The sequence below is a fragment of the Garra rufa genome, chromosome 10, assembly GCF_049309525.1.
Source record: "Garra rufa chromosome 10, GarRuf1.0, whole genome shotgun sequence".
Classification (NCBI taxonomy): Eukaryota; Metazoa; Chordata; class Actinopteri; order Cypriniformes; family Cyprinidae; genus Garra; species Garra rufa.
The window spans coordinates 12,102,875-12,117,867 of record NC_133370.1 but is presented as its reverse complement, the minus strand read 5'-3'; the positions used below and the strand labels follow the sequence as shown (position 1 = coordinate 12,117,867).

Here is a 14,993-nt window from a genome sequence, read left to right as displayed (position 1 = left end):
ACAAACCATGGATGGATGGATGGATGGATAGATGGATGGATGGATGGATGGATGGATGGATGGATGGATAGATAGATAGATAGATGGATGGATGGATGGATGGATAGATAGATAGATAAATGGTAGAGATAATGATAAATAGGTAGATAGATTAAATTCAACTGAAATTCACACGCATTACTTGAAAGGGAACCTGTTCTTTGATTCTGAATTATTTCTCAATGGTTGTCAGCTTTTTGAGCCCAGATGGTGTAGTTACGACATCTACCAGCAGGGGCTGAGCCAGACCCGCCAAACCTAGACCCCTTTGGTGCATCCCTGCCTCTTGTTTACAGACGGATCGTTTTCATTAGTCACTATTATTGCCCACACAAGAAAAGAATCAGAAATTATCATTTGACACTTCAATATCATCAATCAAAGATTGAGATGCGCCTGTTCATCAAAGCTCATGTTTCTGTAGGGACAACTGCGTGCTGTTGCTCAGCAGGAGGAGGGGTCAGGAGTCAGGACACACCATTACATCATCATCCAGCAGCAGCGGCAACAACATAAGCCATGGTATTGATAGCAGACACATAAACCCCTGCTCACAGCAGCCAGCTCCACTGACAACACTAGGGTAAACATTTCACTAAACCCTGTGTGTGTGTGGTCAATACTGCTCATACAGTCAAAACAGGGGCATTTTTGGAGTAGAAGGCAGCACTTCAATACCTAATTGGTTGGTTGCCATTAATTTTTTTTTTAATACAAAATTTTTTATTTAATCATAATGTAGTTTTAAACTGAAATGAGTTTCTTTATTATACTTTATTTTTTTTTAAATTAACTACGATTGAAGTCAAAAGTTATCATACACCTTGCAGAATCTGTAAAATATTAAGTATTTTTACCAAAATAAGAGGGATCGAACAAAATGCATGTCATTTTTTATTTAGTACTTACCTGATTAAGATATTTCACATAAAATATAGTCCACAAAAGAAAATAATAGTTGAATTTCTAAAAATTTCTAAAAAAGTTCAAAAGTTTACATACACTTATACTGTGTTGTTTCCTGAATGATCCACAGCTCTTTTTTTTAATGATAGTTGTTCATGAGTCCCTTATTTGTCCCGAACAGTTAAACTGCCTGCTGTTCTTCAGAAAAATCCTTCAGTATTCTTTTTTTTTTTTTTTTTTTTTTTTTTTTCAGGGTTTTTTTTGTGTATTTGAACCCTTTCCAACAATGACTGTTTGATTTTGAGATCCATCTTTTCACACTGAGGACAACTGAGGGACTCAAATGTAACTTTACAGAAGGTTCAAATGCTCACTAATGCTTTAGAAAGAATGCATTAAACTTATTTTGTCTTCTGAGGAGCATGTAAGTGTCTTCTGTAGCCTCTGAAGGGTAGTACTAAATGAAAAAAATATACAAAATAAGAAAAATGTACACATCTCCATTCCATTCAAAAGGTTACACCCTCTGTATTTTAATCTATCGTTTCTCCTTCTGAAGCATCAGTGAGTGTTTGAGTCTTCTAATAGTTGCATATGAGTCCCTCAGTTGTCCTCAGTGTAAAAAGATAGATCCCAAAATCATACAGTCATTGTTGGAAAGGGTTCAAATACACAAAAATGCTGAAAAACCAAAAAATCTGAGAGACCTGAAGGACTTTTTTGAAGAACAGCAAGCAGTTTCTCTTTAGTTGCATAATAGCACAACATACAAAAGTTATTTCATAATGAGCTGCAAATTCTGAAACATCATTTCTATTCCACAAGCTACTCCTAAACTCAAAGCAAAATGATAGGCAGATCATAAGAATGTTAAATCCCAAGCCAATCCCTAAACCCAATCCTAAAACATGATTGGCTGACAGGAATGTTGTACTACACCCAACCAGGATGAATATCCAGGATCATGTCCTACTTGGCCTTGGATAATCACAGTAAGCAGAGCCACTCTGAGCCATGTGATGAATGAGAATCTGGTTAGCAACATTTCCAGATGCCATTCGACCATCTTCGGCTCATTAGTTCCTGTTGTCTCTCTACAATGCTTTTAAAAGTAGAAGATGCCCAAAGTATGAGAATTTGGTTTTGCTGAAAGACAGTGATATCTACCTCTTGTGTGGCTGAATGTGAATCTGTGCATTTTTATGGTCTGAGACGAGAATTTACTGCAAGAAAATGTTATTTTCTTTAATAGGGAGATAAATGAGAGCTACAAACATGGATGAATCAAGGATAAGGCTCTTAAATGTCTTTTGCATGCTTTTCATTTCTTCCAGTGGAGAGCTCATTCTTTGAAAATCTTATAATGTCATCTCTCCCTCTTTCTTCCGTTATCATGCTGTCATTATCTGCCAAGAGTTGGGCTTTCCATATTGGGTCAGGCCACAGCGTCGCTCAGTCACTCCAGAGCTGCCGCGGGCCGCCTGTCTGTTCAGATAGTGTATCAGTAATCTCCAGCTCTGAGCAGCCTGTGTGAAGCGGTAAGGATTCCCCTGGGCATTGGAGCCGTTTAGAAACACTGCAACAGCCATGAAGGTGTATTAATAGACTGAGATGGCGAAGCTGAGTGTCCTTGACTGCGCTTGAGTGACTGTCTGATGGACTTTCTGCTGCTGTGTGAGGACCTCGTTGAGTCTTGAGAATAAACACACACAGTCTGTGATATCCGCTGAGATTAAACTGCCATTGATCATCTGAAAATTGATTGGAACTTTTAGCAGCCAAACTTGAGCTTGGGTCAACTGGAGTTATAGAGTGTTATCAGGATTGGATGAGTATTGGAGTTCAAATTGATTTAGGTAAGCCTGACTTGTTTCCAGATGGATCCTGAGCCTCATTGCACACATCGGACAAAGCTGACCCAAAGCCCACTCGTGGGCGCATGACGGCACAGATCAAGGATAAAAGCCATTGATTCTCTTGCGGTTGAATCGCACACAGCGTATGTGTGTCTGACTGTGTGTAAAGAAAAACATCAATAGTGCTGTAAAATCTAACTGCATTTCAGTTCTGTGTAAACAGGAAGCAGCATGTGGTTGTATCCAAGCTGTGTAGAAACAATATTCAGCTTAAATGAACAACCTCGAGAAAAAGCCACAAACATCCTGATTGTGTTGCTCGGTCTGTTTACCGGCTAGCTTGATTTTATAGTGCCACATATTCTAACAAAGGGAAAGTTTGGTTACATTACAATTGAATCTGCAAAAGGTTAATTATTTTACTAAAATAAGAAGGATCAAACAAAATGCATGTTATTTTTATTTTTTTAGTACTGACCTGAATAAGATATTTCACATAAAAGACATGTACATATAGTCCACAAGAGAAAATAGTTGAATTTATGAAAAATGACCCATTCAAAAGTTTAAATACGCTTGATATGCAAACTGTGTTGTTACCTAAACGATGAATGATCCACAGCGGGTTTTTTTTATTTTTTATTTTTTATAGTTGTTGATGAGTCCCTTATTTGTCCTTAACAGTTAAACTCCCTGCTTTTCTTCAGAAAAATTCTTCAGGTCCCACAAATTCTTTGGTTTTTCAGCATTTTCATGTATTTTAACCCTTTCCAACAATGACTGTATGCTTTTAAGATCTTTTCACATTGAGGACAACTGAGGGACTCATGTGCAACTATTACAGAAGGTTTAAACGCTGACTGAGGCTTCAGAAGGAAACACAATGCATTAGGAGCCGGGGATGAAAACTTTTTGAATTTGAAGATCAGGGTAAATTTAACATGTCTTCTGGGAAACATGTAAGTATCTTCTGTAGTTTCTGAAGGGCAGTACTATATGAAAAAATATATAATATTTAGGCAAAAAACGCTCACATCTTTACTCAGTTTACACCATTTTTCTAAAGAACAGCTGCCTGTTTAACTTCAGGACAATCAAGGGACTCGTAAACAACTATCACTAAACAAACACACACACACACACACACACACACACACACACACACACACACACACACACACACACACACACACACACACACACACACACACACACACAGCTGTGGATTATTCAGGTAACATGAGGGTGATTAAACTGACTTAAGCTAAATAATAAGAACTAATGTCTTTTAGAGAATCTTAATTGTCTCCATAGTTGAGTTTCCATAATTGATTCTGCTTTTAGAGTTGTTTGTTTCTGTGAATGTTTTGCACGATAGAAATAAAGGTAACTTAACTTTTAATTTTGGGGTGTACTATCCCTTTAAAGATTACAGGAAACAGTCAAATGATTCCCCTGATTGATACATCAAGGCCTAAAATCCAATCCAATCTCCCAGTGTCTGTTTTATGTCGATGCGCAGAAGATCCTGAAGTAAATGTAGCAGCACAGCTCAAAGATCTCATAGGGCCTTATGTCACAAGAACAATCTCGCTGTCATGAATGTGAGCTTAGCCTGAATCACTCTGAGTGTGATTACATGGCCATCAGAGCTGGTGCCAAACTTCACTGTGTCCTTTGGGAAGTAAAGGCCTGGAGTGCACTAGCACTCTATACATACTTCCATCCAAGATCTGTGAGGAGATGGCAGACTGAAAGAAGTTCTCTGCAGTTCTCTGACTGGGCTCCACGGTAAGATACAACCATCCTGACATGAATTATACTGAAACATTAATAATTTATTCGAGGACAACACCTTGATCTGGTATTTAAAACTGCTCGAGGTTTTTAAATGTAGTATTTGTGCCTTGTTTATTAGGCCTATCTCTGAATGCAGATGGCTTTGCCAGCAGGCTGTGCCTGTGTTGTGATGACCTCAAAATCAATATTTGTGTTAGACGCAGTCAAATGACGACAGAAATGCACATCTATATGTTCTTCCACCATTTATTAGTTCACCAAATACAGTGAAAATGGTATTTTAATATGCAATGATTCATTCTTAGAATGTCATGACCTTTTCTGTTGCTTTTTTGCTTAATAAAACGATGTTCCATTATTGAAAAGTATTAAGGTTTCATGCACAACAAACCATAGTCAGTTTCTTTAGAATAATGGTACAAAACAAAGCAAAAAAATCAAATCAACAAAAGAAACGTAATGTCCAAAAACCTGTCAAATAACAACAAGTTATTTGAAGATATTCGTAAACAGTGCAGTTAGATTTCTAATATCGCCATTTTTCTAACAAGTTCATCAACAAAGCTCAAGTCACAGTTTACGATTTCCATATAACAGTAGTTCAACACAGATGTGTGTGTATGTGTGTGTGTGCAAAAACCCGAGAAACATTCATTCATCAAGTCTTTTTTCTTAAAAAAAAAACAAAAACATTCCAGCCAAACTGAATAATACTCTCCTCTCTGTCTAAAGATTTTTCTTTGAAATATAAACATCATTGTTGATGAATCTTTAAGACGACATACTAGCATATCATTTTAAATAACAAATATTTAGATATAAAAATACAAATATGACTCTTTTTTTTTTAAAGAAGCGTGCCAGGGTAAGATTCATGGTGGCACCTCTGTTGGCACCGGAGTGAAAGTTCATGCAAAGAGATGGACACGACAAAAAAAAAAAAAAAAAGTGAGGAGCTGATGAAAAAAAAATATAATAATCAAAATGTATAAAACTTAGGCTTGGAAGAAATCGAGATGCATTCATGTTGGGTTAATTACAAGAGGTGGTAATGCACAATGTTCCTCTGTGCTGTACTGATGATGTGAATCCGTGGCGCAGGTGCGCAAATCAGCTGCAGTGAAGGGCAAAACAATAGATCACCAAACGACGCTTCAAAGACTACGCTTCAACACCTGTGGGCATGTGTATGATAATATTTTCAGTTTCTGAAAAAGAATATGATGCAAAATGGCGAAAGAAAATATTCACATTGCACCATCCGTACATAGAGTTCGTTTATCATTATGGGAGCTCAATGTCTTTGTGTGTTAAGTCTAAAATGTCTCTAAAAGCAGCAGTCGGATTGAAGTCGACGCTCAAGGCAGATCCATAAATGTGTGTTTGTGTGCGTGTGTTAAGGGGAAGGTCTTTGAGCTAAGATACTGTACATCTATAGTAACAGAGCGTAAGATGCGGTTCAGTCTTCGGTTGAACTTCGTGTTGCTTACAGCGCTTTTGGAAGATGATGGTCGTGGAATAATAATGGCAAGTCCATCCATCTTTATTCACAGAGCCGCAGCGCGCAGCCTTAACAACTGCTCCGACATCTTCCTCAAAGCTTCCACGTCGGTTATTTTGGAGAATTGCCAGCAAACCCCAAAGGAAATTCCGTATCTCCCTTCTTTAATTCTCGTTTTCCCTTTTTAGTTTAGTCTCCTCGCGGTTCGAGCGTCGTGCCACCGTCCCTCCATCTCTTTGCAGTCTTCTTCACATGCACAATCGACAAGTGCTTCGAATCGGTGATAAAAAATTGAAATGTCTGCAAGGCATCGCGCGGGTTTAAACGCCCGGTGATGATTTGTCGGTCATGCCTTTCAGCACCTCATCTATTCGGTCGTCCTCGATGACCACTGGAAAGAAGAAGACAGACAGCTCATGTCAAGACTCCGGCAATCTACCATGTGTGCGTTTTGAAACTGCGCAACAAGACGCAACACACCGCAAACGCATTCAAATGTTCAAAATGTACATTCATGCGTAACAATATCACCTATAGCAAGGCCATTTTAAGTCAGATTGCATGAAATAGCCTATTTTTGACATACTGAGAGACACTGGTGACAGTTTGACATTTCTACAGACTTCAATTTCTCCTCACGTCAAAAATTTCCAATTGTTTAACATGCATTTAAAATATTTCATTTGCTTGTCTTTATGCGGTTCCAAAAGCCGTATGGCTTTCTTTTATTAAATGTTATCAACTGACACGCTCGGGTCATCATTCACTTTTTTGCGTATTTTTTCTTGTGCAATGAAAGTAAACGGTGACCGAAGCTGTCATTCTCCGTGACATCTCCTTTTGTTTTGCACAGCAGAAAAAGTAAGTGGAAACGCACTGTCAGGATAACATTCTCACCTCTCTTCGCTCTGCCGATCTGTCCGAGTTTTGGAGGTCTTTTCCCCTGCGACGCTCCGAAGAACGAGTTGGTGTCCTGCAGCCCGCAGCTGAAGGACATCTGACTGACATCGTTGTCCGCTCCGTATCCGCTCATTTTCCCCTCTCCGTATGGCAGAACCTCGGACATGACTGTTGAAGGACGGGTTCGCGACTCAAGGGTGCTAAAGAACTGATGTAGATAGGCAGCTACGGTGGAACTATCCCCGCAAAACAAGTGCACTTCTTTTTGTTTTTTGCGTAAATATCCCTGCGCGTAATTGTGAGACTCCTCGCACCGCCAACTTCCAAACGGACTGGAGTGCTCGGTGCAGAATGAGAGAGCGAGAGAGAGAGAGCGAGAGTGTACGACTACATCAGCGGTCGGATGAAGTCTGCTGTAAGATACGGGAGATCCCGCGATCATAAAGGAAACCCGGGCGGAACAGTGAAGTCATCCATCCGGGCGTGTGTATGTGTGTGTTGTGTGTTTAGGAGAGAGAGAGAGAGAGAGAGAGAGAGAGAGATGGGGACTCCAAGAGGTGCAAGGGTGGCCCCATCAGGCGAAAGCTGAAAATGGCGAGAGGAAACACTGCGCTCTGCAGTCGCTCCTTTATATTTGACGCACGGTTTTCCGGGGCTTCTTTGAAAAGCCTGTGGTTGGGAAGCTAAAGATCGCAAGATATACCATGTTTATGGAGCTCACTTGAATCTCAATAGCTCTATAGTGCAACCTCTATTGTTCCCTTATATTTTGCTGCATAGCCTATATGTGTATTTGTCCAATGGTAATGGTTTATTTTTTGTTAAAATATAATATTTTGAAAATGTTTGATCTGCCCCAACAACAACAATTCTCCAATCGTTAACATGCATTTAAATGGCTAATTCTTAAAACTAAAAATTTTGTCATTTGCTCAACTTTGGACACTTTTTTGTCCTAGGGGTTCATTTTTATTCAAATATAATGTTTTGGAAAGTTTTGATCTGCCCCAACATCAAATTTTTTTTCCAATCGTTTGACATGCATTTAAATGAAAAATTCACTTAAAAATGTAAATTATGTCTTTTGCTCAACTTTGGGCACTTTTTGTCATAGGGTATATATTTTTATTAAAATATAATATTTAGGACATTTTTGATCTGCCCCAACATCATAAATTCTCCAGTCGTTTAACATGCATTTAAATGGATAATTCACTTAAAAATAAAAATTCTGTCATTTGCTCAACTATGGGCACTTTTTTGTCCTAGAGGTATAATTTTTATTAAAACATTTGGAAAATGTTTAATTTGCCCTAACATCAAAAATTCTCGTGTTGCTTAACGTGCATCTAAATGGATAATTCAATAAAACATTTCAATTCTGTAATTTGCTCAACCATTTTTTGGGCCATTTTTTGTTCTAGGGGGTTTGTTTTTTATTAAAATATAATATTTAGGAAATTTTTGATCTGTCTTTTTCTGAAAATTTCCAGCCATTTAACATGCATTTTAAAATAGAATTATGTCATTTGCTTACCTTTATTTTGTTCCAAATGCATAAAATATAATTATTATAATTATTATTTTTTTAAACTTTGTTTTTCTTAAAATATGTATATTTAAATACATAAAATAAAGGTCACGTTAAAACTAGTACATTTTCCCCATTTATTTTGTTGCTACTTTTCAAGTGCATTTTAAGTACCTTATTAATATGCATGATTACCTTTATCTCAGACCCAGTCTTTCAATCTTAAAATATGAAAATTCATCAAAATATTAAATGTTACTTTTTTTGAAACGTTCCATATTTAAGCAAAAAAATGAAACAATATATAACATGAAAAAGAAATAAACATTTATTTAATAAATTATATAATTTCGATAATAATTTTGTGAAAATAAATGGTTAAACTTCCACCAAAACAAATAATTGGTAAAGTCTGCAAAAGTTACTAACAGTGTCAGTGAAGAGCACTGCAAAAGAAAATAAAGCATTGGCAATGTCCAATCAATCTGTAAATCTTTCGAATATTTTCAAAAGATTCAAAAAGTTTTAAAATATTATTTAAATGTGTCTAATTAGCATATACAGTACAAAACTTAGTCGTGATTAAATTAAAGCCCTTTCACACCAAAAACAGTGACTATAACGTAGTATAGCTAACTGTAAAGTTATGAGAACAGGGAAGTTCACAGACCACAACACAGCTATGATAAAGCTAAATGACAGAAACGTTACCGTCCCTTGTTGAGGACGCTAATAGGCTAGTTATCAGTCTCTAATGTTTAAAAGAATGCTTTTAAACCTGTTATTCAAAGCAGTGTTTGCCTATCTTTTTCGCCATAGTGGCTGTAGAGTTCAGCTTAACTGTAGTGGAACAGTCACCTGCTTATTTTGTTATGTTGGTAAATGTAATGACCATTGTCTTCCGGTTCCCGATAAGTGGAGGTTAAGAAGAATCTGGGAAAGGCTTTGTAACTATCAGATGTTTTGATTCACTTAGCCCGATTAGATTCACTCACCGGTGTACCGGGGAAATGTCACCGTAACTCGCCAGTGCTGCTGCTGTGCAGGCGTCATCGGCGCACGTCAAGCTCAGCGTCGTCTGTCCTCGGTCTCCAGATGCCGGAAGCTGTTCGTCACCGTGGCCCACCTGTTGCCTTTCCGATACTTTCTTTGAATTAATTATGTTTGAATGAAGGCTAAGTAGAAGTTTATGGTAATGATGCACCTGCCTGGCATGAATATTATGTCTCTCTTCCTATCTATATACAAAGAGACGCATTTCAGAACCCTGGATAGAGCTCACAATGCTTATGAATGGTTTACCTTTGAATGATTTTTGGATTATGTTTGCATATAAGGTGTGAAATAAACCTCTTACTTGTATTTTACTGTATCCTCTGCAACATTACAACTAGTGAGCATGTAGGATTTTTTTCTGTGAATCAACTCAAGCATTAGATTGTTGGCATGGCAACAGTCCTCAGAAGACTGCAGTTCTCAAAGCTCATTTTCATATCTTCACTGTCCTCCTGAGCAAAAGGATTTTAATAGTTTTTGCCGCTCCGCTGTTCGAGTAAATGAATGAATGACAGTAGGCCGATCCATACCGACAAGTCATTTGAAATCCACAGTGGTCTGGCCTCTGAAATAAACCACATTTTTGGGGATCTATGAAAAACTCCAAATGTCTGTTATATTTATACATTTTAGTGCTACTGAACTAGTGATCTAAATTGTTATTGACACATGAGTCTGCGACAAACAGTGTTTTTTTCCCCCTGTTACAGCGCCACCGAGAGGCCAAACTCTACATGTTTTCCCCGTGACATCAGTTTTAGCTCGTAGACTTGTGTAAGGAGTTTGGTGAAAATTTCTCATTCCATTCAAAACTTATTGCCGATTTAGTAAAAAGAGGCCCCGCCCCTTTCGAAGGTTTTGGCGTCCTGTCGCAATGTGAGTCGAAAATTCAACTTTTTTCTTGATAATTATTGATATTCATACTCCAGAGAATCTTTCTGCACTCTTTGGTTCTGATCAGAAGGATTTTTTGCACTTTGGTTCTGATCAGGAGGAAAAGCTAGAACTAGTTAGTCGGTTAGTTATGGAAGCCCTTTTCCACCACATAAGAAAAAAATGAATGCCATAAAGTCGGAAATTTTGACTTTTTATCTCATAATTTCGACTTTATAAGTCAGTATTTCTCGTAATTATGACTTAAGTCATAATTTCAACTTTTTTGTCTCATAATTTAACTTTTTTTAATTTCGTAAGTATGACTTAAGTATGCCATTATTTCGACTTTTTATCTCATAATTATGAGTTCATAATTTAGATTTTTTTTAATCTCATAATTTCGACTTTATTTTGTAATTATGGCTTTAACAAGTCATAATTTCGATTTTTTTTATCTCGTAATTATGACTTAAGTATATCATCATTTTGCCTTTTTTAAGTCATAATTTTGACTTTTTATCTCGTAATTATGATTTAAGTCATAATTTAAACTTTTCTCATAATTTCGACTTTTTATCTAGTAATTATGATTTAAGTCATAATTTAAACTTTTCTCATAATTTCGACTTTTTATCTAGTAATTATGAATTAAGTCATAATTTCAACTTTGTATCTCATAATTTCGACCTTATAAGTCATAATTTAGAATTGTTTATCTCATAGGTATGACTTAGGTATGTCATAATTTTGACTTTTTAAAGTCATAATTGTTTTATCTCGTAATTATGACTTAAGTCATAATTTTCGACTTTTTATCTCTTAATTATGAAGTCATAATTTTGACTTTTTAAAGTCATAATTGTTTTATCTCGTAATTATGACTTAAGTCATAATTTTCGACTTTTTATCTCATAATTATAAAGTCATAATTTTGACTTTTTAAAGTCATAATTTTGACATTATTTTGACGTTTTATCTTGTGATTATAATTACGCAATAAAACGTCAAAATTATGACTTATAATTACGAGATAAAACGTCAAAATTATGACTTTAAAAAGTCAAAATTCTGTCTTAATATTCATAATAATATTAATATTCTCATAATTACGAGATAAAACGTAAAAAAATATGTTAATGAATTATGAAATTATTTCAACTTTTTATCTCATAATTTCGACTTTATAAGTCATAATTTTGACTTTGTATCTAGTAATTATGAATTGTCATAATTTCAACATTTTATCTCATAATTTCGACTTTATAAGTCGTAATTTAAACTTTTTGTCTCATAATTATGATTTAAGATAGTCATAATTTTGACTTTTTTTATCTCATAATTATGAATTCACAATTTCGACTTTTATTTCATAATTTTGCCTTTATTTTGTAATTATGGCTTTAGCGAGTCATAATTTAAAGTTTTTATCTCGTAATTATGACTTAAGTATATCATAATTTTGACTTTTTCAAATCATAATTTAGATTTTTATCTCGTTATTATAAGCTATGATTTCAACTTTTTGAACTCGTAATTTCGAATTTATAAGACACAATTTCAACTTTTTATCTAGTAATTATGAATTGTCATAACTTTTTTATCTCATAATTTCGACTTTATATGTCATAATTAAAAAAATGTATCTTATAACTTAAGTCATAATTTTTACTTTTTATCTTGTAATTATGACATAAGCATGTCATAATTTTGACTTTATAAGTCATAATCTCGATTTTTTTATTTTGTAATTATAACTTAAGTATGTCATAATTTCAACTTTCTGTCTCATAATTATGACTTAAGTCATAATTTCAACTTTTTATCTTGTAATTATGACATTTCTTTCGTAATTTTGACTTAAGTATGTCATAATTTGTATATTTTTAAGGCATGGCAGAAATGGGTTTCCAGTGGATTTAAAAAAAAAAAATTCCAAAATGGTGGAAATTTGGAGCAAAACAAAATGGAGATACCCATTCTCTTTGTCTTGTGCCAACAGTTAATTTTGATCTTAATAATGTTCTTTTTGACACTACAGCAATGTATTTTAGTGAAATAATCAGACCAGGCCTAAATTAATGAGCAGAATAATGTTCTAAATCACTTGATATAACACACTTTGTCTTTCTTTCTTTCTTTCTTTCTTTTCTTCTTTCTTTCAGCCTAGTGTTCTTGTTTCTCTTTCTCTCTCATGTGTTGTGTTCAGTCACAGAAGTGGGTTGTGTGTGAAAGTGTCCTCTGGGAGAGTGTTTGCGGTCACACTGGCCTCTGCTGACTTATGTGCTGTAATTGCTGACTCACTCTCTATCCAGCATAAAAAAAACACCAGATCACAAAAACCTGAGTCAAATGAAAAATTGAGAACAGAAAAGAGCAAAAATCACACAGTTTTGCAGGTGTGGGTGATGAAATGTGCAGATGTAGTATATTTGTGAGATATACGCACCCTTCTTTTCAAGTGAAAAGTCAGCAAGCGTCTAGTTAGGAAAAATTATGAATTTGTGTTATTTCCAACAAAATAAATCATTTTGTAGCAAACTTAGTGTACACCAAATGTTAGTCAAGGAAACAACATTGTCAGTGAAGAACATGCCTAAAATAAGATAAGTGATGATTAAAGAAAACTAAAGCAAATCAATATCATTTAAAAATAATCATTTAAACTGTATTTTGCTGATTTATCGAAATATTATGTGAAAAATGACCAGATATTGTTGCATGTATTTAGCTTACTTAAAATGCTATCAATAAATTTATAAAAGTACACACACACACACACACACACACACACACACACACACACACACACACACACACACACACACACACACACACACACACACACACACATATATATATATATATTCTTTAATTTTTCTACTTTTAACAAACATTTATGATTATTTGAATTTCTGGATCTGGGAATTACATAAAAGCAAAGTTTGGGGTCAGTGAGAATTTTTGTTTTTTGAAAAAAATATAATACTTTTATTTATTAAGGATGCATTCAATTGGTCAAAAGTGACAGTAAACACATTTATAATGTTGCAAACTATTTCTCTTTCAAATAAATGCTGGCCTTTTTAAATTTTATATTCATGATAGAATTCTGAAAAAAAAAAAAAAAAAAAAAAAAACTGTCACCATTCCACAGAAATATTAAGCAGCACAACAGTTTTCAGCAGAAAAAAATAAAAATAAGTTGTGGTGTCATTTCCACCACAATAAATTATTATTTTTAAATTAAAAAAAATTTTTTTTTCAAACCTTAGTTTATTTAATTACAGCATTGTCATTGAAAAACATGTCTAAAATTAGTTAAATAATTTAAACTGCATTTTGCCAATTTATGCAAAATATTATGTGAAAAATTACCAGTTATTAAAATGCTAGCAATACATTTATAAAAGTACATGTTGTATATATTCTTTAATTTGTCTAGTTTAAACAAAAAAATCTGTAATAATTCATTATTATTTAAATTTCTGGATCTAGGAATTAGAAAAAAAACAAAGTTTGGGGTTAGTAAGAATTTTAGTTTTTTAATACTGTTTTAAGTAACTTAAAATGCTAGCTATAAATTAAAAAATTACACGTTATATTTTCATCATGTTACATGTTCTTTAATTTGTCTATAACAACAATCTGTAATAATTTATAATTATTTACATTTCTGGATCTAGGAGTTATTTATTTATTTATTTTAAAAAATATATATTTATTAAGGGTGCATTACATTGGTCAAAAGTGACCATATGTTTATAATGCTGCAAGCTATTTCTGTTTCAAATAAATGCTGGTCTTTTTAAACTTTATATTCATCATAGAGTACTGAAAAAACAAATCACTGTTTCACAAAAATATTAAGCAGCACAACTGTTTTTAGCATTTAAAACACTAAGAAATGTTTGTAATAATAAGAATTTTTTTTTTTTGAGTTTTTACTGTATTATTAGTGAGCATAAGAGACTTATTTCAAAAACATACAAATCTTGTAGGGTCTGGCTTCTGGTCTTATTAGCATCCAGCTATTTTTAGCTGTACAAAACAGCATGTTTTGCTGCTTGATATTGCAAATTGTTGTGTTTTACCATATTAATGTTCAATATATTATTTTAATTATGAGCACACTGGTTTGTAGTGCAAACAGTTTTACCATTTACTGCACATTGTTATTCTCCTGTAGTGGATAATGAACCGGAAGTCTCGCCCATAAGCTTACTTCCACACTGAAGTAAAAGATGGATGAGAAAAAATGTGGGAAAAAAAGTTTTAAATCCCTCGTCAATAACAGCACCTGCAGTTAAAGAAGCACCTGTAAAGCTAAGTGAGAACAACACTATACCACTTTCTTTGCCACTTCGGCTCTGCTGGGTCAAATGTGAGATGTTGGCTCCTGTGCAGTGTATTGACACTGGCTGATGAGTGTCTTTGAGCATTTGTTGGCCAGTTCACCGTGTATTGACACACACCCACACATTCTTTCCTCTGGAGCTTTTAATCAGAGACACTAAAGCAGGAACACGAT

At 34.6% G+C, this 14,993-nt stretch overlaps 1 protein-coding gene across 1 annotated transcript; it reads right to left on the bottom strand.

Moving 5' to 3' along the window:
* Positions 1-4,831: 4,831 nt before the first annotated feature.
* Positions 4,832-7,457, bottom strand: camk2n2a (calcium/calmodulin-dependent protein kinase II inhibitor 2a). The gene is made up of 2 exons (XM_073849042.1): positions 7,000-7,457; positions 4,832-6,493 (listed from the first exon to the last, which is right to left on the bottom strand). The coding sequence occupies exons 1-2, from the start codon at positions 7,442-7,444 to the stop codon at positions 6,423-6,425; spliced, it is 516 nt and encodes a 171-aa protein (XP_073705143.1). The 5' UTR covers positions 7,445-7,457; the 3' UTR covers positions 4,832-6,422.
* Positions 7,458-14,993: the final 7,536 nt, after the last annotated feature.